At 44.1% G+C, this 27,674-nt stretch overlaps 1 protein-coding gene across 1 annotated transcript in view; it reads right to left on the bottom strand.

Moving 5' to 3' along the window:
• LOC126176721 (uncharacterized) overlaps window positions 1–27,674 on the bottom strand; it is a 622,696-nt gene that overhangs the window by 127,017 nt on the left and 468,005 nt on the right. Inside the window, exon 4 of the mRNA XM_049923889.1 lies at window positions 3,091–3,234. Within this exon, the coding sequence (XP_049779846.1) occupies window positions 3,091–3,234 (144 nt within the window). The remainder of the gene's footprint in view (window positions 1–3,090; window positions 3,235–27,674) is intronic.

Raw genomic sequence — 27,674 nt, 5'->3', positions numbered from 1 at the left:
TAGGTGGCCGTTAACACCACAACGCGAACGACTACGTTTGAAGTGGTCCCATGTCCAGATGAACTACTGACGAGTGGTAGGCCATCGGGTATGATTTCAGCTCACAGCCGGTAGTGATCGAGGCAGCCCTGATGGCACAATGGTACATCACACGCATCCTGCGTCCTTATGTGTTAGCTGCCATGCGACACTATCATGAAGCTATTTTTCAACAGGACAATGCTGGTCTACGTCTACTTCCCCATCTACATACATACTCCGCAAGCCACTGTACGGTGCATGGTCAAGGGTATCGTGTACCACTGCTAGTTTTTGCTTTCCTGTTCCACTTACAAATAGACCGAGGGAAGCACGACTGTCTACATGATCCACATGTCTCCACACGAACTTTAATTTTTAGTATCTTATCTTCGTGGCCCTTACACGAAATATACGTTATCGGCAGTAGACTCGTTCTGCAGTCAGCTTCAAATGTAGGTTCTCTCAGTTTTCTCAACAGTGTTTTGCGAAAATAACGTCCTGAATTCGCGAAGCATCTCCGTAGCACTCGGTTGAGCGTACCTTGTGAGGTAACAGGCGAATTATGGCGCCTTGGAAATATTCTAAGTTCGGAGTTCCCCGGAAATATTCTAAGTTCGGAGTTGGAATGGTCGCACGGGCCGCTCGGCAGGCCGACCACGTGGTACCGGACGTTGACTGAAGCAAGAGTGGTCCAGGCCAGTCATGTGGCTGGGAATTCCATGTTGACGCTGTGACAAGGACGGTGCTTTGTGTCGATGAAGGAGATATGAATTCCCCGAGAGTGCCAAAGGTGGCGGACTTTGTGAAACCATCATGGCTGACATTTCACAGTTCCTATAGAAATTAATAGTAGCCAGATGAATTACGATACCTCAATGATATCTCAGAAAGAAATATGTACATTACTATTATTCGCACGACGATTCTGATGGTGTAATCAGATTTTCAATGTCTTTATTAGTTTAAAGTTTAGTATCTGACAGTAAATTATTCAAGTAACACCCAGCAACGAATTTTCAGAATCGAAACGCTTCATCCGATTTCGTCGCTCGACGTGTCTTTAGAAAGCTATTGGTTTAAGCCTAAACTGGTATGAATTACAGGCATGTAACTTCAATAGTGCATGAGTTATTGGAGGTCAAAGTGGCCGATTACTATCGATCGCATCAGGCCATAAGTACTCCAGTTACACGAAAAAATGGCAGCAGCATGCTTATAAATGTATTTATTCGTTTATGTCTTTGTTTATATCCGATATATACTATTCACGAAAAACTAGGTCAAATATTTACTGTATTTTAGAAAGCGCATAGACGCTAGGCTACTGGCCTACTTTTGCTTGCTATTCCTTTAATTTGTTTATGGATTTCATAATGTGTGTTAGAGCGTGTTTATGGTCCAGCCGTAGGAATATTTATTTAATTTAAAGTTATTTGAATGTAAATCCAGTATTTCGAAAGTGTATCAAAATGTTTGTGAGTGTGCGTTGGCTTGGAGATATGACAGAAGCGCTATCGCCAATCACAGCGCTCGTTACTAAGGGAGGCGACTACCGAAGTGAATGGAGCACACAGTTCGGGAGAGTGCGGCACGGGGACAGTCGCACTGGACAGGGGAGGTGGTGGTGGTGGTTAGTGTTTTAACGTCCCGTCGACAACGAGGTCATTAGAGACGGAGCGCAAGCTCGGGTTAGGGAAGGATTGGGAAGGAAATCGGCCGTGCCCTTTCAAAGGAACCATCCCGGCATTTGCCTGAAACGATTTAGGGAAATCACGGAAAACCTAAATCAGGATGGCCGGAGACGGGATTGAACCGTCGTCCTCCCGACAGGGGAGGTGCTGGACGCGACGGTCGCAAGGAGAGATTTGGAGAGTGTGGAGCGGTTTGCGCGTGGCCACACTGTAGACTCAGCAGTATTTGGCCGGTAATGCAGCAACTACACATCCCAGCCCCTAGACAACGAAACCGGCCAAAACTTTTAATATTTCAACTCTGAGTCTGAGGGTACGTAGTTGAGGGCCACCGCACACCACACAACATTTCACATTTTTATTTGAAAGACCGCAACCTACCGGTAACAAAACTAGTGGCTCGCCTCTGAACTGTTCCGACATCTTTATTTAACCCGACCTGCTGGGGATCTCAAACACTCGAGCAGTACCCACGAATTTATCCCCTTTACAGGTGAGCTACGTTTTCCTAAAATTATCCCAGTAAACCAAAGTCGACCAATCGTTTTCCCCACTACTGCCCTTATGTGATCATTCCATTTGATATCGCTTTGCAGCGTTACACCCAGATATTTAAACAAAGTGACTGTGTCAAGATAGCACACTACCAATGCTGTGTCGGAACATTACCGGGTTGTTTTTCTCACTCACCTGCATTAATTTACATTTTTCTACGTTTAAAGCTACTTCTATTCATCACACCAACTAAAAATTTTGTCCAAGTCCTCCTACAGTCACTCAACGACACCTTCCCATACATCACAGTGACACCAGCAAAATGCCACAGACTGCTGCTCACGGTTCGTCAGGTCATTTTCTCATATAGAGAAAACTGTCACATGGCACGTGTCTCTGAGAACTGCCTGCGTGATGTTGACGTACTTCCATTTCTAGCAAGATCCCCAGATATGTCCCCAATACAAAGGGTGTACGACCAGCTCAGACGCCAAATCCGTCCCATTGCCAGTATCCACGATATCATGCTCCATTTACGACAGTTGTGGGCTGACTTGCCTCAGAAGAAGTTGGAACTGCTTTATGACGCCATTCTCAACTAAATCAGCGCACGCATTCACGCCAGTGAGGGTGCAGCGTCTTACTGATAAGTGGGCTCATGCTGTAAAGTTCTGTTTGTAAAATCGACTCCACTTTGTAACCACTGAAATGACGTCACGTACCCTCTGAACCCATGAAATCTCATTTCGTTTCGCCCTCCCATTCTGAATTCTCAATTTTTTTGTCAGGCAGCGTATGACAGTTAATTGTCTCATGCAGCTTTGCTTCACCTTTGTTTTCAGAGTGAACAGGAGTTAGCGGGTACTTCACGATTAGGGCTTACCTCCCACGATGGAGTAGGTGGCGAGGATGTGCGCCATGCTGTTGGCGGGCGCTGTCAGGATGAGCCCCACGGCGCTCAGCACGCAGCCCACGAGCGCCACCTTGCGGTACGAGTAGATCTTGATCAGCGGGCCCACGAACAAGCCTGAAACACAACGAGAAAGTGTCCGTGGGTCAGCACCTGGAGCTGCGCTGCTGACGGCGGCTCCTTGCAACTGTGGGTAGTGACTGGGGCGTGACTGCAGAGGATGTTATGTAAAGAAGGATGTGGGACGACTGTGTAGGATGGAAATTATAAGTAGGATGTTACGAGGCGTGTGGGATCGCAGCCGGGCACGAAAATGGTGAGTTCGAGCCTTGTTGGGGATGAGATGGGAAGAATGGATCAAGGTTGGAACGAAGGGTAGGTATCGTGCATGATTTCTTGATCTGGGGCGTGGACAGTATTGGAGAGGAGGTTAAATTGAGAAGGTTTTAAGATGACTATATCAGATGCAGCTGGTGGATCGGGATGTTTATGTCAGGAGGCCAATACCAGCTGAGCAAGTGGTGTTTGTTTGGCACGGAATGGGCAGGGTAGGTCATGGTAATAACAAAGACTAGAGTTCAGGAATGCGCTCATAGTCGTGGGTGTGAGACGTAATGAAGTTATATGGAGAATGGTGTGGAATGACTGACTGTATTGTATGGAACTGATGGGCAGGATGTAAGTGTTAGGAGATGAGTGGGATTCCAGATAATCACGGAAATGATGGGTTCGAGCCTTCATTTGGGCGAGATGAGAAGAATGGGTCAAGGTTGGATCGAAGGGTAGAGTTCATGGTCTGAGGTGTGCGAAGTATTGTAGAGGAGATTATATTGAGAAGGTTGTGAGATGACTAGACGAGACGGAGCTGGTGGGTCGGGATGTTGATGTTAGGAGAACAATGCCAGCTGAGCAAGGGGTGTTGGTTTGGCATGGGATCGGTATGCTAGGTCATGGTAATAACGAAGACTAGAGTTCAGCAATGCGTCCATCGTCTTGGGTGTGAGGCGTAATGAAGTTATATGGAGGAGGGTGTGGAATGAATGTATGGGATGCAACTGATGGGCAGGATATAAGTGTTAGGAGATGAGTGGGATCCCAGCTGGGCAAGCGAAAGGTCGTGTTCGAGCCTTCGTTTGGGGTGATACGGGTAGAATGGGTTAAGGTTGGAAGGAAGCGTAGATTTCGTAGATGAGCCCATGGTCTTGAACGTGGGAAGTATTGGACACAAGGCTATGTGGAGAAGAATATCATACTAATGAACGTAAGCAAAGCGTAAATCCATAAAGAGACATCTAGGTTACAAATGTAGTTAACGGAACAATCAGTCTTACTCAGAAAGTCTTTAAATTGTCCCGTGTAGGCTCACAGTGGAGATGTTTGTACTATATGCTGGACTGTCTATCATTCTGCTGTCTGTCGTACGTCGGACGTGTGTTCAGATTTCATTTATACAACGAGTAGCACGTTTTTCGTGGTTGGTTCTAATTCGTTTTAGAATTACGTTGGAATATCTTACGAGGTCAAAGCAAGTCGTTCTTTTCAGCGGTACATCGAAATTTCTTCAGATCCGCAGTTACAGTACTTTCCCAGCCTATTGCAGTATTGCTCAGTATCAAAGTTCTTATTTTCTAAGGATTTATGGAGTGAAATCGTTTGATTTTTATATTATCAGAAAACGAATGAAAAGAAAGTTCTTGTTTGTTTTGATTTTTTCTAAATTCTCTAAGACGTATTCGTTGTTGTAGAGGTATTTAACTTAGGACTGGTAGCCAGACCGTGGGAGAACTCTCATCCGTGGCCTAAATCATTAGCACTGTGTGGTTTAGTTCGATATCTATTTCTTCGGCACGGGTGCTGATAACCCAGATGGGGCAGCAGTATTTTGCTACTGAAAAAACCATAGCTAAAGCTGTTACTCGTAAAGCAGATGCCGAAGAGCCCCATGTGGTGCCACATACCTTATGTATCATATTATTTTGCAGCTCTGATTATGAGGCGCCACTGTTAGTTTAATGTTCCTTGTAGTTTTATGCTGCGATTTAAGGTGACATTGCTGAAAGGAATTTTAAGTTCCAAGTTTGCAAGTTTATTGTTCAGGAGCAAGCACGAAACCACTGTCTTAAATTGAATGGACTGGAGCCTCCATTTACACAAAAAGTTACCCGTTTCAGCCAAGTTATTTATTAGAACATCCTCCGCTTTCTTAATTTCCTTGTGTTCTGTCGCTAGTGCCCAAACATCAGCGTATCCAAATTTTAGAGATGTTGTTGAAGGCATACTAGCAATATAAATGGCAAAGAACAGAGGACCTAAAACAGAGTCTTGAGGAAGATCATTATTAAACTTTATTTGCTTGCTCGATTTAGTACAAACAGTCACTTGGAATCTTCTATTGCAAGGCATATTTTCTAGCAGTCTTGCAATCACACGACGGGGAATAATATGAAGGAAGTTACGTGTTAACCCTTTTGTTTAAGGACATCATATTTGCCGTTGACTGTAGAGATAATTTATTTCACAACTGAAATTTCAGCCTTAAGATCACTATAAAGTGGTATTGCAAAAGATTTTGCTTCAACAGACATCAAACATTAAGACGCGCCTCAGTCAACGGCGAATGTGATGTTGTTTAGAAACGCCTACATGACTGTGAACCCCAGCCATGAGAAGCTAATCAGTATTAGCTCTTGTTTCCAATCTCCATACAGTGTCTTCAATCTAAAAGTTAACAAATGATTCAGTTGGTCTTGAAGCCCACCTTCAATGTAAGTAGTTAAAGAGAGAACACGGAGTGAGCAACTTCTGTTTGGTCGCAAGCCGGCTTATCCAAAGGGAATTGATTCCAGCAATTCATGGCTAATCTGTTGAGGGTGATACTTTCTAAAATTTTGTACGCTATTCTGAGTATGACAATTAGACAAAAGCCAGGTTATGATTTAATCGGCGCCACATACCATAAAACATGTGGTACAGCAATACACGTATGGAAGATGTGGGATGGTTATGTGGGGAGGAACTCGAGGGTCAAAAATGTTCAAATGTTTGTGAAATCTTATGGGACTTAACTACTAAGGTCATCAGTCCCTAAGCGTACACACTACTTAACCTAAATTATCCTAAGGACAAACACACACACCCATGCCCGAGGGAGGACTCGAACCTCCGCCGGGACCAGCCGCACAGTCCATGACTGCAGCGCCTGAGACCGCTCGGCTAATCCCGCGCGACCTCATGGGTCAGATGTAGGTGTTAGGTACCAACTGAGCAACGAAAGAGTGGGTTGGAGGCTTTATCTGGGGAGGGTTGGGTAGGTTACGGTTAGAAGGAAGGGTAGATTTCATGGATGACTTCATGGTCTGGGAGAGCAAGCGAGCGAAATCACATTTGGGAGGGATATGGAGTGTTTGGAGATGTTGACAGAGGCGCAAGGATGGAGGACACTGACTAAACTGCAATTTGCCTCAGTTTTGTATATCTACATCTATGCCTTATAAACTAATGTGAAGTACGTGGCAGAGGGTACTCCCCACTGTCCCCGAATTAAGATTACTGCCTGTTCCATTTGCGTACATGTGTATGTAAATAGAGGTATACTACTCCTTTCGGCAAGACAAATAGGAAAAGACCTTCCACTGAGAGAAGTACAGTAGAAATACTTACTTCCCTTAATGTAGGCTAAGCGACAACAAAGAACCTCAGTTTAGACCATTGTATAGCCATAGTTTGAAAATACGTGTTCACAGTCGCAGTGTTAAGTAATATACTAATTACGATGCGTGCACACTTCGGTTTTATATTATGCTGAGTATGACGTCAAAATTGTATGAGTTTGTTGGTACTATAGCTTTTGAATCAACAGCATGCCAGATGTACTTGTGGAGTTTTCGAACGAATGCTGTTCAAATGATTATTCCAGTGAACTGGAATTTCTTGGAAATTATTCTAAGTTAATGCACTAGGACATTGTGTAAATAAATTATTGTAATTATTATTATGATTATGTTAAAACATTTTATAAATTCTGCTAATGTTAATATCCTGTTCATGTTTAGCATTTTCAATGCGGAGATGATGAAAACTATAATTTGGAGGGGACAGGGAGACGGTAACAACCCGTAACCCCCTACCAGATCAGAACCCTGGATCAGCACCTGCTTCTATTTCATCTAAATGCTCGATTTTCCAGCGAGACGTGGGACACGGAGGAGCAATTCGATGTCTGTATGAGGTGCACGTTCTGCCGCGACATGATCCACATAGGTGGTGATAGCAATAAATAAATGCATGAGACACTACTGCATAGCATATGTGCAACTTTGAGTCTTTTCTATCGTATGCTATTCCCTGCGTAATTTCGCTGCACGTCTTCGAGCGGTGCTTACGCCGTGCGCACTGTGAATACTGCACGTCGCCAGACATTCATGCGTGGTGGGTGGCCTACATTTCAGTGAACGCTTCTCTCGCTCTATTGCCCGCGTCTGACCGGTATTGCGTCAGCCGTAGGCGGCGTTTCACTGCCGACAGCAGAAAGCAGGACGTTTAAGCGAACACTTTGTGCTGCGACCCAGTTTCTCTTCCATCTGTCAAAGCAACCGGCAACAGAAGCCATATTGTCAACGCAACTCAATACACTAGCGACGGCACGTCGGAGACGGCCACGTTAAATCTGCCTTCACAGAATTTCCAAACGAGGTGGCCCTGAGGATAAAACAGGGACGCGCATTCGGGATTACGTTGCTTCAGATCCCCCGGTCGACTATTCTGATATAATTTTCCACTGTGTCGCTAAATCACTTAGAGTAAATGCCACCCCATTTTCTTTCACACCTTTCACTGAACCAAGCTTATTGTCCGGTCCCTAGTGACACCGTCGTAGGCAGGACTTTAAATCGTAATATTCCTTATTTTTTCCTCTTCTGTTGTGTACAAAAACTGCCCGCGATGTTAACATTATGATCCAAATTCCTGGAGAAAGTGACTAGTTCCTATGTTACAAAAACAACGTATGCTTGAGCAACTGCAACAAAATTCCGAGAAATTCCCACAGTTGATGACTTTATATATAAAAAGTGAAATGAATCTGGGACAAGCACAGATAAGATTTCTTAGTTTCACAGCTATAGCTCAATGATTTATTTTGTGACAGTGTAATCAAGGAAGCTATAGATATCCTAAGTATGTGATAACATCCGCGATAAAGACGGCAGTTTGCAGCTGTGTGAAAGTGAAACCCGGCCATCACCAGGCTAAAGCAGCGAGCGCGGCAGACACAAGAAAAAAAGCATTGCCTTGTATGGCGATGCACTGAGCACCAGTGACGTCACAGTCGGTATTACGGTTGCAAGAGGATGAGGCCTGCAGCCACACGGCTGTGAAGTACCACTTGACAGTGGCGAGGGGCATTCTGCCGGGAGATCGTGGATGGATTACCACATGACGATGCCGGGAACTGTGACTAGCTGAAAAGGACCTGCTTCGCTTGGTCTTTTACTCCAACTGTTTCTGAATTGGAAAAAAAAATTAATCATTTCATTCGTTTATCATCAAACTTATTCGAAGTGTATGCTTATGAACTACATCTGGTGCTATGCTTTCGCGAACATAAGGAATAAGTTTTGCCGTTGCCCAACAAGCGAAGAGGATACGTAGAGCTGCCCGTGTGATAAATAATATTCTTTTAAATTCACTTCACAACATTGGGATGTTTGCCCTTGTGCTTTATTGATAGTCATACACCACGCTAATATTATCAGAAATAGAAGCCTTTAAAAGCTACGTGGTACGTTAGTTGAAATGATTGGAATCGTGGTATTGCTCTTTCCCGGTTAGTATTTCCGCCTCTATGTTGTTTAGAAGCATATGTGCGAGGTTATACCGACGATACTGAGCAAATTTAGGAATTCTCTTGGTAAGTTTACACTTTCGTCTTGGTTCACCATTGTATCAATGGATGAAATATTTTTTTTCTTCCCTTGGCATCATGTTCTGTATTCACTGATTTATTTGTTGAACTATGTTTTTCGTTCCTAAAATTGTTCGCTTACATAATTTCCTTTGTTAACATAATTTCTCTCCAGCGAATTTACTTTCTCGTTGAGTTATTCCTCTGTTTTTACTGTGTTTCAAAACTCATCTTTTGAGACGATTTTGCCAGAGAGCAGATCAATGCGACATGTGTAGTTTCCAAGTTATATGTTAGAACATCAGTTAACATTTGAGAACATTCGCAAAAACTCGAGAGCCTTATAGAAAAATCTCGAAGTTTTCCACTTGAAAATTATTTTGATGCAATACATATGAAAATCTTGTATTTTCCGTGCTCCACCTTATACGTATCTGAGAGAGACATCTTGTTGAACACCATGACCTGCATTTATTTGCGAGACCGATATTCAGGCGTATATCCCACCTATCACCAGTGCCATATGCTGTCCACAACACATCAAAGACCTGTCCGTCACGTAAAAAATCTATTTAATGGTTATAGATTTTGAAGTGCAGCTCATGGAATACAAAAAGGTTTATATACGTATATATTCTCGATTATTCCTCTTTGGGAGAGAGTGTGATCTTGACTCAATCACAGCTTCACTTCCTTTCCTTCTTTTTTTTTCTCCCCAAGACTTCTTCATTAATTCATTGTATTTTTGTCTTTCTTTCGTTTTTCTGTTTTTTCCCTGTTGTTTCTTCCGTTGAGACTTATTCAAGTTTCCTGTTTTTTATTTTACTTCTGAATTGTTTGCTGTGCTCAATTTCTCCTTCTAAAAATCTGAATTGTTAAAGGCCTTTGTGTTTCTTTCAGCCAATTAATATTTCATTTGCTTTCATAAACGATGTTAATATTTTTCTTTGAGATTCTGTTTTAGAGTTCCTTGGTGGGTCATTGGACCAAGTTCCGTCTCTTAGGACAGCGTCATCACCTGTGCGTCTTTTCTCTCGTAGTCATTTGTTGGCGCATGTGCGTTAATCAGTGTTTATGCCTTATTCCTTGATTTTATTGACATCTTCAGAGTCTTTCTGAAGGTAATGTAAAGTCAGTGATTGAATCTGAGACGGGCTTATGAACCGCAAAACCTGTACCAAATTTTTTCAGTCCTGTGTTGATATACACTGCAAGTTTTCCTCTATAGAACCCCTAATTCTCAGAGTCGAAATTATTTTCATCTGTAGACCGGGTTTCTCGCAGTGTCATAATTTTGATGCTAAATCTGTCCAGCGTATTCGTTGGATGTTTCAGTTTTCCTGGTTCCTATAAATTGTTTACTTTCAGTATACCTATGAAAAATTTTTGTTTTCTTCGGAAACGTTTTGAGAAGCTCCGATACGTCTCTACATGGCACGTCTGGTCCCCTATGGCCGGAACGGAAATCTTATCTTTTGACCCGGGCCAGGAGTAGTGGAATTCCTTCTTGTTGGTCTGCCATGACCGCTTCAAGTTGATGATTGTTTTTGAGCCGTCTGCGGCTAGCTTGTAGTAAATCGTCTTCTACCACCTCGGTTAACTCGATTGCTCTCTCGACGCTTCCCGTCAGAGGGTTTCTTGTGAAGAGAGCTGGAGGCTACTTGAGCGCGTGCCCGCTGATGCGGAGCGTAGTGGTAGGGACTGGAGCAGTCGGCTGTGGTGCGGTCAGTGTTGCCGTCACTGGAGTAATAGAGTGGGCCGCTTTGCGATTGCTAGAGGCAGGTGTGCATCAAAGAGCTCTGTCAGCGTGCTGAAGAACAGATCAAGGTGTTGCTACGTGGTTTGCTGGAATTCTCTGGCGTGAAGCCTTGCGGAGTCCGCATCGAGTCGGTGACACTGGCGCGGACTATTACGGGAGTCTTGTCAGTTCTTCTTCACTCCGGCAACCTGTGGCCACGGTGTTATCTTCAGCTGGTCTTTAGAGGTAAGCTATGGTGCGGTGGCTTTCTTCTGCCACGTTCTCCAGAAATAAGTGAGAATTATTGCGCTTATTATTCTGTTTCCGCCGGCCACGGTGGCCGAGCGGTTCTAGACGCTTCAGTCCGGAACCGCGCGACCGCTACGGTCGCAATTCGAATCCTGCCTCGGGCACGGATGTGTGTGATGTCCTTAGGTTAGTTACGTCTAAGTAGTTCTAAGTCTAGGGGACTGATGACCTCGGATGTTAAGTCCCACAGTGCTCAGAGCCATTTGAACCATTTGAACCACGCTGCTTCCGCGTTCTGGTTACATCTGGAATCCGACTAATGTGTTTATTCTCTTGTCAAATTTTGTATAGTGTTGTGACCTCATGTTAGTCGCGTATTGTTAAGGTGTAAATCAGTAGCTATTGTGCGTAACACATACCACTAATTCAATCCTTGTTTAGCGTATACGAGAGCTATTCGAAAAGTAAGTTCCGATCGATCATGAAATTTAAACCACTGCGAAAATTCGATGAAGTTTAGCACGTATGTGTTGGTTAGTGTCTCTAGTATTCTGGTCGAACGTGTCATGTCGCTCTTTTCAGTTGTGAGCGCACAATGAGCACGTAAAGATGCCCAGAAAACGGCCGGCCGGAGTGGGCGTGCGGTTCTAGGCGCTACAGTCTGCAGCCGAGCGACCGCTGCGGTCGCAGGTTCGAATCCTACCTCGGTCATGGGTGTGTGTGATGTCCTTAGGTTAGTCAGGTTTAATTAGTTCTAAGTTCTAGGCGACTGATGATCTCAGAAGTTAAGTCGCATAGTGCTCATAGCCATTTGAACCATTTTGAACCTAGAAAACGGTGCCCACCCACTTAATACGCTACTGGCCATTAAAATTGCTACACCAAGAAGAAATTCAGATGATAAACGGGTATTAATTGGACAAATATATTATACTAGAACTGATATATGATTACATTTTCACGCAATTTGGGTGCATAGATCCTGAGAAATCAGTACCCAGAACAACCACCTCTGGCCGTAATAACGGCCTTGATATGCCTGGGTATTGAGTCAAACAGAGCTTGGATGGCATGTACAGGTACAGCTGCCCATGCAGCTTCAACACGATACCACAGTTCATCAAGAATAGTGACTGGCGGATTGTGACGAGCCAGTTGCTCGGCCACCATTGACCAGACGTTTTTAATTGGTGAGAGATCTGGAGAATGAGCTGGCCAGGGCAGCAGTCGAACATTTTCTGTATCCAGAAAAGCCCGTACCCGGGTTGCAGCATGCGGTCGTGCATTATCCTGCTGAAACGTAGGGTTTCGCAGGGATCGAAGAGTAGAGCCATGGGTCGTAACACATCTGAAACGTAACATCCACTGTTCAAAGTGCCGTCGATGCGAACAAGAGGACCCGAGACGTGTAACCAATGGCACCCCATACCATCACGCCGGGTGATACGCCAGTATGGCGATGACGAATAAACGCTTCGGATGTGCGTTACCGCGATGTCGCCAAACACGTATGCGACCATCACGATGCTGTAAACAGAACCTGGATTCATCTGAAAAAATGACGTTTTGCCATTCGTGCACCCAGGTTCGTCGTTGAGCACACCATAGCAGGTACTCCTGTCTGTAATGCAGCGTCAAGGGTAACCGCAAACATGGTCTCCGAACTGATAGTCCATGCTGCTGCAAACGTCGTCGAACTGTTAGTGCAGATGGTTGTTGTCTTGCAAACGTCCCCATCTGTTGACTCAGGGATCCAGACGTGGCTGCACGATGCGTTACAGCCATGCGGATAAGATGCCTGTCATCTCGACTGATAGTGATACGAGGCCGTTGGGATCCAGGACGGCGTTCCGTATTACCCTCCTGAACCCACCGATTCCATATTCTGCTAACAGTCATTGGATCTCGACCAACGCTAGCAGCAATGTCGCGATACGATAAACCGCAATCACGATAGGCTACAATCCGACCTTTATCAAAGTCGGAAACGTGATGGTACGCATTCTTCCTCCTTACACGAGGCATCACAACAACGTTTCACCAGGCAACGCCGGTCAACTGCTGTTTGTGTATGAGAAATCGGTTGGAAACTTTCCTCATGTCAGCACGTTGTAGGTGTCGCCACCGGCGCCAACCTTGTGTGAATGCTCTGAAAAGCTAATCATTTGCATATCACAGCATCTTCTACCTGTCGGTTAAATTTCGCGTCTGTAGCACGTCAGCTTCGTGGTGTAGCAATTTTAATGGTCAGTGGTGTATGAGGGCCTGGTGAGAGATTTCGCCTGATGTCATGCAGCCCATATAACGTAACTGTCATACAGTTCCTTCTTCGTATCAATTCTCGGCCGCATTCTGCAGGATTAATGAAGATGCTCCTGCAGCGTTTTCGATGGGATCACTCACAATACATCCCGTAATTGGCTTCCGCTAAGTTTCAGCTTTGCTCACATGAACCGCTGCCCATGATGACAACGCTTTGGCGCAGACGAGCTGTAGATCAGCTTCAAAAATTGGCGGAAAGCACAGGTGACTGCATTCTATGACGAGGCTATTGGTAAGTTGGTACAACGCTACGACAAACATCTAAGTCGGGGCGGCGACTATGTAGAGAAGTGGGTGGAAGGTGTAGCTAACTGTCATAAAGAAAACATTTCTGGTTTTCAGAGGGGTTTTTCATTTTGCGAGCGATCGTCCTCACTTTCCGAATAACCCTCGTAAGTGCCGTCCCTTACTTTTCATGTGTGTGGGTTTTGTAGTAACAAATTTAAGTTTCAGGTTTTTCCATCGATATTTTCTACTATGTATAATGCACTGTAGAGGCCATATTGGTGACTGATGTTTAAAAAAAAGGTACGGAGCAACCATTTGACAATGGGGATTGTACCTGAGTGTTATTGTTTGGACCAGGCTTTATTATTAAGTAATATGGTTTTCTTAATTTGTCATCCTGTTGCACGTTAGTCAATTGTAATTATTATTTCGCTATTCAAGTTCTGTGTACTGTAGGGACTGTTAGTTACAGAAATTTGCTATTTAGTTTCAAGATGTCATTACTATTTTTTGAACTGTCCGACTGTATTGAGTTCCTTGTTATGCAGCAAACCTGCTCGTGTAGGTAGATACCATTTCGAAAAGGCACTGTGCCTGCGATTAACGTTATTTTGTATTTGTGTACTCAGACTTTAAATTTGAAGAACTCTCCACTAATTGAAACTATGTAATTACTACTGCATTTTTTCACAATCTGCATTGAATTTTGGCAAAAAGCCATTAACAGGGTCCAATAATTTGTGTTATATTTGCTGTTTCATATTAACTTGATCAGGTGGAAATACAGTAATTACATTACGTCAAAATTTCGGAAGTACAGTTACGTTGCTCTTCTCAGGGCTCAACTTTTATATCAAATAGATCTATCATTTCATAGTTGTTATCTAAAGTCTTTGAAACTCAGTTAGGTTCTGACACCTCTTTTGCTGATCTGAAGTCAGTGTGTGAAATTTGTGGTTACAGCTTGGTTTCTCATGTGGATCACCATCGAACTGTTGTTTCTTGCAGCATGATGTCATCAGAAATTGTAATATGAAGTAAAGAGCATGTGTAATTGTTACATGAAAGTTAAAACAAGATCTTTGGGTTTTAATACTGAAGTCTGATTTTATGTGTAACAAATTATTTTCTGCAAAATGTGTAATGTAATATCGGCTCAGCGCCTTACCGCTTGCACCCCCCCCCCCCTCCTACCACTTTAATTTTCTGGTGATGTCCGATGAAGATCACAAGATTGTAAAACGTAATTGCTGAGATCAAGCCGTATGTCTAACAGCCGCACCAACTAGATGAACAAACGCTGGTCAACAGTCGCTGGCATATCAGATCAGACACTGATAGGTTTTGTGATAGCATTTAGTCCGTCCTTGAGATTTAATTTCTTCAGTAGCACCCACATATGGGAGGCTTTCTCCTATCCGACAGCCTGGGAGGCACCCAGCGGGGGATGGAACAAAAAAAAAAAAAAAAAAAAAATGGCTCTGAGCACTATGGGACTTAACATCTGAGGTCATCAGTCCCCTAGAACTTAGAACTACTTAAACCTAACTAACCTAAGGACACCACACACATCCATGCCCAAGGCAGGATTCGAACCTGCGACCGTAGCGGTCGCGCGGTTCCAGACTGTAGCGCCTAGAACCGCTCGGCCACCAAGGCCGGCGGGGATGGAACAGCCTCACAGGAGCAGTGTATGTTTGGGCTGATTTAGTGCACACATTACAAAAATCCAATAGCGGATATCTGCCGAAACACTAAATTAAACGTGCCTAATGACTCTTAGGAGAGACACATGTATTCTTCTTCGTTTTGTTTTATCCATGTGAGGACCACGTAAACTTGGGACACCTTTATATTTCTTCTGGTCTATATCCCTGTGCAACCTACACCTACATCGATACTCCGCAAGCCACCTGACGGTGTGTGGCGGAGGGTACCTTGTGTACCTCTATCGGTTATCCCTTCTATTCCAGTCTCGTATTGTTCGTGAAAAAAAGGATTGTCGGTATGCCTCTGAGTGGGCTCTAATCTCTCTGATTTTATCCTCATGGTCTCTTCGCGAGATATACGTAGGAGGGACGAATATACTGCTTGACTCCTCAGTAAAGGTATGTTCTCGAAACTTCAACAAAAGCCCGTACCGAGCTACTGAGCGTCTCTCCTGCAGAGTCTTCCACTGGAGTTTATCTATCATCTCCGTAACGCTTTCACGATTACTAAATGATCCTGTAACGAAGTGCGCTGCTCTCCGTTGGATCTTCTCTATCTCTTCTATGAACCCTATCTGGTACGGATCCCACACTGCTGAGCAGTATTCAAGCAGTGGGCGAACAAGCGTACTGTAACCTACTTCCTTTGTTTTCGGATTGCATTTCCTTAGGATTCTTCCAATGAATCTCAGTCTGTCATTTGCTATACCGACGATCAACTTTATATGATCATTCTATTTTAAATCACTCCTAATGCGTACCCCCAAATAATTTATGGAATTAACTGCTTCCAGTTGCTGACCTGCAACATTCTTACTTCACAACTTTATTCGCTCTTCTGTAGATGGTGGTTTTCTCCTGTGTTTAATTCTGTCCTATAAACCTATTACAGCCCAGATTTTTGATTCGATAGTTACCCTGTTGTAAAACTCTGTTTCCTGTGCTCCTGTTTCTTCCAGACCATTTTCTACCTATGCGATGCAGTACACTTTGGTCCTCTTGTTCTCAAGAAACTTCAATAACTGACGTGTCGTCCTGCCTTGAGCGATTATAAGGATGTGTCCGAAGAAGATAGTCCTTTCCCTGATATCTGAATTCCTCTCAACTGTGGTATGCAGTTCTTGGTTCGCTCACCTTCTGTATTTACCGTCTTATCTTCTTCGAGATCTGACTAACCTCCTGATAATCGCTTGTTCCACAAATCCTAGCCTCATATGAAATTCTGTTCTTACAAGCTTTAGACTTGTTGCTGCACGTACGGCTTCAGGGTGTAGCAGTGTCCGGTAATGTTTTAATTCTGCATTAGTAGAAAAGTTCTTCTTGTTGTAGGCATTCATAGTGAATTTGTACGCCAAACTATTTTTTCTTCATTTCTGTGGCCATAGTGTCCGTAGCCGCATTCCTATTATTAAGAATATTTAAAATCCGTTTCTGCGACCACTAAAAAAAAATTCATATTTCTACCTTTGGCATTTCATTTTACTGATAAAACGAAACATGCATGGTAATATAAAGATGCATTTTTTAGTAGTTGCAAGAATGAATTATTCAGTACTTTCCTTTATTTTAAAATTCGTATTCATATAGCTCCATTTTGAGGTTGTCACTTGTTATTAACATTATTTTGGAATTTATTTCCATAATAAATGTCAGTGGTATCAATACGATATAACTGCTTTGGTTGCAGTTTTGTTATTTTCTTCTGTGACAAAATATATTTAATTGTGGAACGTCATATGGTAAATGTTCAAAAAATAATGTATTTTTTGAGCGAGTTTTATGCATTCGTCTATAACAACGTTATCTCCTATAAAATAGCCCCATTAGGTATTATAAACTTATAGCAGCGCTTTTTCAAAGACCCCAAACACATCTGGAACTCTATCTTTGGGATAGCATTAAGCTCTCTCAGTGTCTAGTCTTTGCTTGTGAAACGACAGCACTTTTAGATTTGCGTCATTTTTGGGAACGGGAAAAAGTCACATGGGGAGACGTCTGACGAATATGGAGTCCGAGGCGTCATTACAGTATTGTTTTTGGCCAGAAATTAAAGATACAAGCAACAAAGTGTGATCAGGGTCAGTATCGTTGTGCAAAGCCGTGAATTATTTTGTCACAAATGCGGGTGTTTTTTCAGACCGCTTCATGAAAGCGGAGATGAACTTTTATGTAGTACTATTCGTTGTTCGTTAGACCTCGTGGCAAGAACTCAGGTTGCAGTATGCCGGTGAAATCGAAAAATACAGTGGATATATTCTTCCCTTCTAATGGCACTTGTCGACTTCTTTCGGCTTTGGCGATTCAGAATGCTTTCACCTGGACATTAAGCTTTAGTTTCGACGTTATATATACGTAAACCCATGTTTCATCACGTGTTACGACGCGTGTAAGTAGTTCTGCATTGTTACTGGCTTCATTCAGGGACTCTTGGACGACTTGCCTTTGCGCTGTTTTTCTTCGAAATTCAACAAATTTTTCTCTCAAACGTTTCATCCCTTAACACCAACCACGAAAACTGACAGCCTACCTTTAATCTGGTCTACGCTTCGCAACGACATGAGAAGTCCCCTGGAAATATACATGGTTCGAATTCCAAGTTAAACTGTAAACCTCTCTCCCGCATACGATAACTAGGGCAGATTAGGGGAGTGGATTAGGGACACGCAAGTCTCTAAAGTAGTGTCCAATAGAAAGACTTTCACGAGGTGAGCCACAGGAAACATCGTGGATTCTACCAGGAAGCATGTAATCTGTTTTGACAACTGGCAGCAGATTAAATGTCCGATATGGCTAACACTGTGTAGGTACTTCTCAGGCATATTTACCAACACAACAACGAAAAAAATCTCGCGAATCGGACTATGTTATTGTTCTTGTTGGTGATGGTGGTGTTGTGATCTTCAGTCCAAAGACTGGTTTGATGCAGCTCTCTATGCTACTCTATCCTGTGCAAGTCTTTTCATCTCCGAGTAACTACTGCTACCTACATCCTTCTGAATCTGCTTAGTGTATTCATCTCTTGGTCTCCCTCTATGATTTTTAATCTGCTTGCTTCCCTCCAGTACCAAATTGGTGATCCCCTGATGCCTCAGAACGTGTCCTACCAACTGATCCCTTCTTCTAATCGTGCCACAAATTCCTCTTCTCCCCAATTCTGTCCAGTACCACCTTGTTAGTTGCGTGATCTACCCATCTCATCTTCATCATTCTTCTGTAGTAACATATTTCGAAATCTTGTATTCTCTTCTTGCCTAAACTATTTATTGTCCATGTTTCACTTCCATACATGGCTACACTCCATACAAATACTTTCAGAAAAGACTTCCTGACACATCTGTACTCGATGTTAACAAATTTCTGTTCTTCAGAAACGCATTCCTTACCATAGCCAGTATACGTTTTATATCTCCTATACTTCCACTATCATCAGCTGAATTGCTGCCCAAATAGCAAAACTCATGAACTACTTTAAGTGTCTTATTTCCTAATCTAATTCCTTCAGCATTACCTGATTTAATTCGACTACATTCCATTACCCTCGCTTTGCTTTTGCTGGCGCTTTGATTTTGTTGCTGTTCCTCTTCTATCCTCCTTTCAAGACACTGTCCACACCGTTCAACTGCTCTTCCAAGTCCTTTGCTGTCACTGACAGAATTACAAACATTATAAAATTCCCATTACTTTTCAAGCATACCTCGTACATCTTTGGATACGCCATTTAGAGATTCAACGTTGACTTTTAATCATCGGCGTGTCATTACTTGCCTCCATAAAATTAACATGAATGGTTTTCTCTATAAAGCGTCGCAGGTGGACACCTTCCCGTGGGAGCGAGACTTTGCCCACCCCTGCGGGTTGGAGACTGTGGGGGATGCGGTCCCACTGTACACCTGGAGGGCCGGATCGCCAGGTATAAGCGGGCAGGGAATAGGGAGAGCGAAACATCCCCGACGTTTGACAAAACGGGACACGGTGCTTTCGGCAATATGCTCAGTGCGTCCCCGGGTATTTTGTTCAGTTCAAACAAGTTGTGGTAGACGTTTGACAAAATCAAATAATCAGATAGATCGTTGCATCTTCGATTTCGTTTGTTTTTTATATTTTCCCTTACACTAATGAGTTCGAAAACAACAGTGCTGACTTTGAAAATCAAGAAGCTTTGCAGTACGAGCATTTGAAGTTTATAATTCTTAAATGATTTTTTTTATCCGTTTACTCTCCTGATTTAACTTTCGAAAGCTCATAAAGGCTACGCTTCGGAAACTGGTATAAGCATGCGTATTCAAATACAGAGATATGTAAACAGGCAGAATACGGCGTTGCGGTCACCAACACACATACAGGGTGAGTCACCTAACATTACCGCTGGATATATTTCGTAAACCACATCAAATACTGACGAATCGATTCCACAGACCGAACGTGAGGAGAGGGGCTAGTGTAAGTGGTTAATACAAACCAAAAAAAATGCACGGAAGTATGTTTTTTAACACAAACCTACGTTTTTTTAAATGGAACCCCGTTAGTTTTGTTAGCACATCTGAACATATAAACAAATACGTAATCAGTGCCGTTTGTTGCATTGTAAAATGTTAATTACATCCGGAGATATTGTAACCTAAAGTTGACGCTTGAGTACCACTCCTCCACTGTTCGATCGTGTGTATCGGAGAGCACCGAATTACGTAGGGATCCAAAGGGAACGGTGATGGACCTTAGGTACAGAAGAGACTGGAACAGCACATTATGTCCACATGCTAACACCTTTTTATTGGTCTTTTTCACTGACGCACATGTACATTACCATGAGGGGTGAGGTACACGTACACACGTGCATTCCGTTTTCAATTACGGAGTGGAATAGAGTGTGTCCCGACATGTCAGGCCAATAGATGTTCAATGTGGTGGCCATCATTTGCTGCACACAATTGCAATCTCTGGCGTAATGAATGTCGTACACGCCGCAGTACATCTGGTGTAATGTCGCCGCAGGCTGCCACAATACGTTGTTTCATATCCTCTGGGGTTGTAGGCACATCACGGTACACATTCTCCTTTAACGTACCCCACAGAAAGAAGTCCAGAGGTGTAAGATCAGGAGAATGGGCTGGCCAATTGAGGCGTCCTCCACGTCCTATGAAACGCCCGTCGAACATACTGTCAAGGGTCAGCCTAGTGTTAATTGCGGAATGTGCAGGTGCACCATCATGCTGATACCACATACGTCGACGCGTTTCCAGTGGGACATTTTCGAGCAACGTTGGCAGATCATTCTGTAGAAACGCGATGTATGTTGCAACTGTTTGGGCCCCTGCAATGAAGTGAGAACCAATGAGGTGGTCACCAATGATTACGCACCATGCATTTACAGTCCACGGTCGCTGTCGCTCTACCTGTCTGAGCCAGCGAGGATTGTCCACGGACCAGTAATGCATGTTCCGTAGATTCACTGCCCCGTGGTTTGTGAACCCCGCTTCATCGGTAAACAGGTAGAACTGCAACGCATTCTCTGTTAATGCCCATTGACAGAATTGCACTCGATGATTAAAGTCATCACCATGTAATTGCAGATGTAGTGACGCACGAAACGGGTGAAAGCGGTGACGATGCAGTATGCGCATGACACTACTTTGACTCAGTCCACCAGCTCTCGCAATGTCCCGTGTACTCATGTGTGGGTTCATAGCAACAGCAGCTAACACACCAACTGCACCCGTTTCTCCTGTGACGCGCCTGTTACGGACCCGTTTGCGTGCTACGACCACACCTGTTGCATACAGTTGACGGTAGATGTTTTGCAATGTGCGGCACGTTGGATGCTCTCTGTCCGGGTACCGTTCTGCATACACCCTGCATGCTTCAGCTGCATTTGGTCAACACTCGCCATAGATGAGAATCATCTTCGCCTTTTCAGAGTTCGAATACACCATGGTCACAGTTCCTACAACACTACACTATCACAGACGTCTGATAATACGGTGTACTACAGTTGGTCTGCGTGCGGAGACGAATGCAGAATAACAATAGCACCAAGCGCTACATGCGGACACTGCGACAGCTAGACCAAACCACAACAGTGCACTACAGCCACACTCGTAAACACGGTCGTCATCGTAAACATGTCCCTGCAGATGCTGCTCGCCGTCCGTGGCCCGTGTTTGTTACAACACGCAACTGAACGTCGGAGGTTTCAAGCGTCAACTTTAGGTTACAGTATCTCCGGATGTAATTAACATTTTACAATGCAACAAACGGCACTGATTACGTATTTGTTTATATGTTCAGATGTGCTAACAAAACTAACGGGGTTCCATTTTAAAAAAACGTAGGTTTGTGTTAAAAAACATACTTCCGTGCATTTTTGTTTGGTTTGTATTAAACAATTACACTAGCCCCTCTCTTCACGTTCGGCCTGTGAAATCGGTTCGTCAGTATTTGATGTGGTTTACGAAATATATCCAGCGGTAACGTTAGGTGACTCACCCTGTATAAGACAACAAGTGTCGGACGTATTTGTTAGATCGGCTACTGGTGCTACAATACAGTATCTCCGAGGTAACGATAAAGTGGGGATTTTTCCGTGTGAGCATGTCACGAATGTACGTGAATATCAGGAATCCAGCAAACAATCAGATCTCCGACACAGCTGGGGCGGGAAAAAGACCCTGCAAGAACGGGACCAACTACGACTGAAGAGAATCGTTCAACGTGACAGGAGTGCAACCCTTCCGCAAACTGCTGCAGATTTCAATGCTGGGCCATCAACAAGTGTCAGCGTGCGAACCATTCAACGAAATAATCGATATGGGCTTTCGGGGCAGAAGGCCCACTCGTGTACGCTTGATGACAGCACGACACAAAGCCTTATGCTTTGCTTGGGCCCGTAAACACCGTCATTGGCTGTTGATGACTGGACACATGTTATCTGATCGTACGAGTCTCGTTTCAGATTGTATCGAGCGGATGGACTTGTACGGGTATGGAGACAACCTCATACATCCATGCACTCTGCATGTCAGCAGGGGACTGTTCAAGCTGGTGGAGGCTCTGTAATGGTGCGGGGAGTGTGCAGTTGGACCCCTGATACGTCTAGATATGACTCTGACAGGTGGCACGCACGTAAGCATCCTGTCTGATCACCTGCATCCATTCATGTCCATTGTACATTCCGACGGACTTGGGCAATTCCAGCGACTCCTCACACGATCAGAATTGCTACAGAATGGCTCCAGGAACACCCTTCATAGTTCAAACATTTACGATGGCCACCAAACTCCCCAGACATGAACATTATTGATGGCGGTTCAAATGGCTCTGAGCACTATGGGACTTAACGTCTGAGGTCATCAGTCCCCTAGAACTTAGAACTACTTAAAGCTAACCTAAGGACATCACACACATCCATGCCCGAGGCAGGATTCGAACCTGCGACCGTAGCGGTCGCGCGGTTCCAGACTGAAGCGCCTTTAACCGCGTGGCCACACTGGCCGGTTATGAACATTATTGAGTATATCTGGGATGCCTTGCAACGTGCTGTTCGGAAGAGATTTCTACCCCCTTGTACTCTTACGGATTTATGGACAGCCCTCGAGGATTCATGGTATCAGTTCCCTCCAGCACTACTTTAGACATGCCACGTCGTGTTGCGGCACTTCTACGTGCTCGTGGTGGCTCTACACGATATTTGGCAGGTGCACCAGTTTCTTTGTCTCTTTAGTGTAAATGTATAGAAAATTTTGAAGGATATTTCGTAGATGTAAGAGGAGAAACAAGACAGAAAAATTTCTAGGTAACACGTTCGCAGGTAACTTTCGAGAGCCTCAGCTGAAATGTATTATCCACGGTAAGCTGTCATCTTTATCTCGTCGGTAGGCGTTTCCGTAGGTAACATCCGTGTCATCAAGTGTGCTTGTACAGAATAACGCGAGAGACCGTTCGCCCATACGTTTCACTGCGCAACATGCGCAACAGAAAATTTTGTGTGTCAAAAAAATGTTCAAATGTGTGTGAAATCTTATGGGACTTAACTGCTAAGGTCATCAGTCCCTAAGCTCACACACTACCTAACCTAAATTATCCTAAGGACAAACACACACACACACACACACACACACACACACACACACACCCATGCCCGAGGGAGGACTCGAACCTCCACCGGGACCAGTCGCACAGTCCGTGACTGCAGCGCCCAAGACCGCTCGGCTAATTCCGCGCGGCTTTTGTGTGTCACCCACCCACGTTACATTGACCTTATTTAAAAAAAAAATAAATAAAGGAAGAAAAGACGTGATGATGAAAAATAAAAAAAAACGACTGTTTACAAATATTAGTGAATATCACAACAGTTAATTCAGGTTTAACCTAAAATATTAGCATTCAAACAGAACTTTTATTTCATTTGCTCCCAGTCTGGAGAACCAATCCGGTATCCGTATATACAGTGTGAAGTAACTTCTAATTTACCGCACTAAATGCAGGTCAGCCTCGGTAATATCTCGTGTGACACGAACATTTTGGAGAGATATCCATATGCACAAAAGATATTCATCCTAACACTATAAAAAACAAAAGTTACTTACCGAAGTCTGTTTCATTTGAGCGACCATACCCGAAAACTAAACAAAAATGTTAGTTTTGTTTTCAAATAATCCTTTCATTGTTTAAGACGTGCGAAATGAATCAATTGTGACTTTGTAACGGTTGTTGACGGCTGACAGAAAATAGTTTCTCGTTCGTAATTGAGGATTTCATTAGGAAAACGCAAACAAGAGGAATGCGGACAGTTGCTTGTTAGTCAGCTGTTTGTGCTTCCACCCCGTTAAGGAGGCATAAACTCAGTTACAAACCAAATGAATGCTTGAGCAACTCTGCACTCCTCAGGTCACCAATGAGCGGAATAAAACTACGTCTCAGGCCCGCTGTAGCCGGCTTTCGCTACGACCGTAGGTGGAGTTACTGCTTCGGTTTCCGAGCTACCGGACAACGTAGCACTGTAATTGACAGCTGATTGTTCGGCGGCTCAGTGCATGTCAGACTGTATATGAAAATGCTCAATTCTCCTAGGAACCCATCCGTCACGTTTCGTGTTCTTCAATTACGGTAACGATTTGTGCGCGTGATAAATTCTGAGTGCACAGTGGTTCGCCGCCCACGTAACCTTATTAATGTCAAACTGTTGCACAAACCTAGAACATATTCTGAGCTAAAACGTAATGTGTTATCTTGAACAAAATCACTTTCACTACGCCAACCAGCCAGACAAAACCATCCCGCTTTTTTCTCGGATGACACTTGAAAGCCATTGACCAAGACGGTCAGTCAGATGCCGCCTATCTTGACTTCCGAAAAGCTTTTGATTCGTTACAACGTCACAGATTGTTAAGCACTATCATATGAAGCATCAAACAAAATTTGCTACTTGATCGAGGATTTCATGGTACATAAGACTCGGCATGTTATCTTGGATGGAGAGTCATCGCGACATGTACAGTAGAACTAACTTCAGGCGTGTCACAGGGAAGTTTTTTGAGAGCCTTGCAGTTAAAAACAAATGTTCAAATGTGAGTGAAATCTTACGGGACTTAACTGCTAAGGTCATCAGTCCCTAAGCTTACACACTACTTTAGCTAAATTATCCTAAGGACAAACACACACACACCCATGCCCGAGGGAGGACTCGAACCTCCGCCGGGACCAGCCGCACAATCCATGACTGCAGTGCCTAGACCTCACAGGTTTAGCAGGTGATGAACATATTAGCCAACTGATACTAACAGCTGGGTGTAACAATACGTATCCACATGAACTGCAATGATCGCATACAATGCATGATATACAATGGGTTGACAAAAGTCATGTGATACCGAAATGCACATGCACAGATGGCAGTAATATTGCTTACAGGATGTGTAAAACGACAGTACGTTGGCGGAGCTGTCATTTGTACTCAGGTCATTCACGTGAAAAGGTTTCCGTTGTGATTATGGCTGCACGACGGAAATTAACAAACTTTGAACGCACAATGGTAGTTGGAGTCAGACACATGGGACATTCCATTTCGGAAATCGTTACGGAATTCAATGTTCCGAGATCAGCACTGTCAAGAGTGTCTCGAGAGTACCAAATTCCTGGCATTACCTCTCACCGCGGACAACTCAGTGGCCACCGGCCTTCACTTAAAGACCGAGAGCAGCGGCGTTAGCGCAGAGCTGTTAGTGCTGCGAGATAAGCAGCAGTGCATGAAATAACCGCAAAAATCAATGTGGGACGTACGACAAATGTACCTGTTAGGGCAGTGCGGCGAAATTTGGTGTTAATGGGCTATGGCAGCAAACGAGCGAAGCGAATGCTTTTGTTAATAACACGACATCGCCTGTAACGCCTCTACTGGGTCGTGGCCGTATCTATTGGACCCTAGACGACTGGAAAACCGTGGCCTGGTCAGATGAGTCCCGATTTCAGTTGGTAAGAGCTGATGGTAGGTGCAGACCCCTCGAAGCCATTATTACCATAATCAGCAGTTCTCCATTCAGCTGACTCGGTTGCAATGGTAAAAGTAAAAAATCAGGCAAAGAATGATTTTATTGCTCATACAAAGGGTTTCGGAATTTATCCATCATCGGATATCCAGGAGTAATTACTGGACGTAGATATGGCGTTTCGAAGTTTATGTGAAACAAATATTCCAAAATCCTTCATATCAGCAACTAAGCCACTCCTTGCCTGATGTTTGACTTTTGCTTTTGCGACACAGTCAGCCCGAAATACTTACTGTTTTAATTTCAAGTTTGATGTCGGATAACTAATAACAAAATAAATATTTTTTTTCGTGTCATATAATCAACCATTTTCGGACTTTTTCCTTTGCTTGGACTGTGAAATCTTACTTCTTGCCAAGTTTCATCATTGCAGATCGACAGGAAGTACCCTCTAAGTTTTATTGAGTAAGTTTGCGAGTATCAAAACACGTGACCAGAATGACCGTAGCTTTTGGCTACAGTGACTACAAAGCTGACATTTATTACATCGCCAAAGAATTTTAGGCCTCAGTATGTGACATAAATTTCAGCTTGATACTTCTACCTGCTCCTGAGAAACGGTGTTTTTCACAGACGAACATACAGACGGACAACAAAGCGATGCTACACTGAGGAGCCAAAGAAGCTGGTACACATGCCTAAGATCGTGTAGCGCCCCTGGCGAGCACGCGGAACTGTCGAAACACGACGTGGGATGGACTCGACTAATGTCTGAAGCAGTGCTGCAGGGAATTGACAGCATGAATCCTGCAGGGCTGTCCATAAATCCGTAATAGCACGAGGGGTGTAAATCTGTTCAGAACAACACGCTGCAAGGCATTCCAGATATGATCAATAACGTTCACGTCTGAGGAGCTTAGTAGCCAGCGGAAGTGTTTAAACTCAGAAGAGTGTTTCTGGAGCCACTCTGGGAATTCTGGACGTGTGGGGCGTCGCATTGTCCTGCTGGAATTGCCCAAGTCCGTCGGCATGCACAATGGACATGAATGGATGCAGGTGGTCCGACAGCATTCTTACGTGCGTGTCACCCTTCAGAGTAGTATCTAGACGTATCAGGCGTCCCATATTACACCAACTGCACAAGTAATACACCATTAAAGAGCCTCCACAAGCTTCAACAGTTCGCTGCTGACACGCAGGGTCCATGGATTCGTGAGGCTCTCTCCATACCCGTACAGGTCTATCCATTCGATACAATTTGAAACGAGACCTGTGCGATCAGGCAACATGTTTCCAGTCATCAACAATCCAATGTCGATGTTGACGGACGCAGGCGAGGCGTAAAGCTTTGTGTCGTGCAGTCATCAAGGGTACATGTGTGGGCCTTCGATCCCGAGAGCCCATATCGATGATGTTTCGTTTAATGGTTCGCACGCCGACACTTGTTGATGGCCCAGCACTGAAATCTGCAGCCGTTTCCGGACGGGTTGCACTTCTGTCACGCTGAACGATTCTCGTAAGTCGTCGTTGGTCTCACTCTTGCAGAATCTTCTTCCAGCCGCAGCGATGTCGGAGATTTGATGTTTTACCTGATTCCTGATATTCACTGTACACTCGTGAAATGTTCGTATGGGAAAATCTCCACTTCATCGCTGCCTCGGAGATGCTGTGTCCCATCGCTCGTGCGCCGACTATAACACCACGTCAAAAGTCATTTAAATTTTGATAACCTGCCATTGTAGCAGCAGTAAACGATCTACAACTGCGCCAGACACTTGTTGTCCTATACCCGGCGTTGCCGACCGCAGTGCCGTATTCTGCCTGTTTACATATCTCTGTATTTGAATACGCACGCCTGTACCAGTTCCCTTGGCGCTTCAGCGCAAAAGCGTTCCGCTTTTAGCGATTTAGAGATGTAACCCAAAGAA

This window comes from Schistocerca cancellata, chromosome 3, assembly GCF_023864275.1.
Source record: "Schistocerca cancellata isolate TAMUIC-IGC-003103 chromosome 3, iqSchCanc2.1, whole genome shotgun sequence".
NCBI lineage: Eukaryota > Metazoa > Arthropoda > Insecta > Orthoptera > Acrididae > Schistocerca > Schistocerca cancellata.
This window is presented reverse-complemented; position numbering and strand designations above follow the sequence as displayed.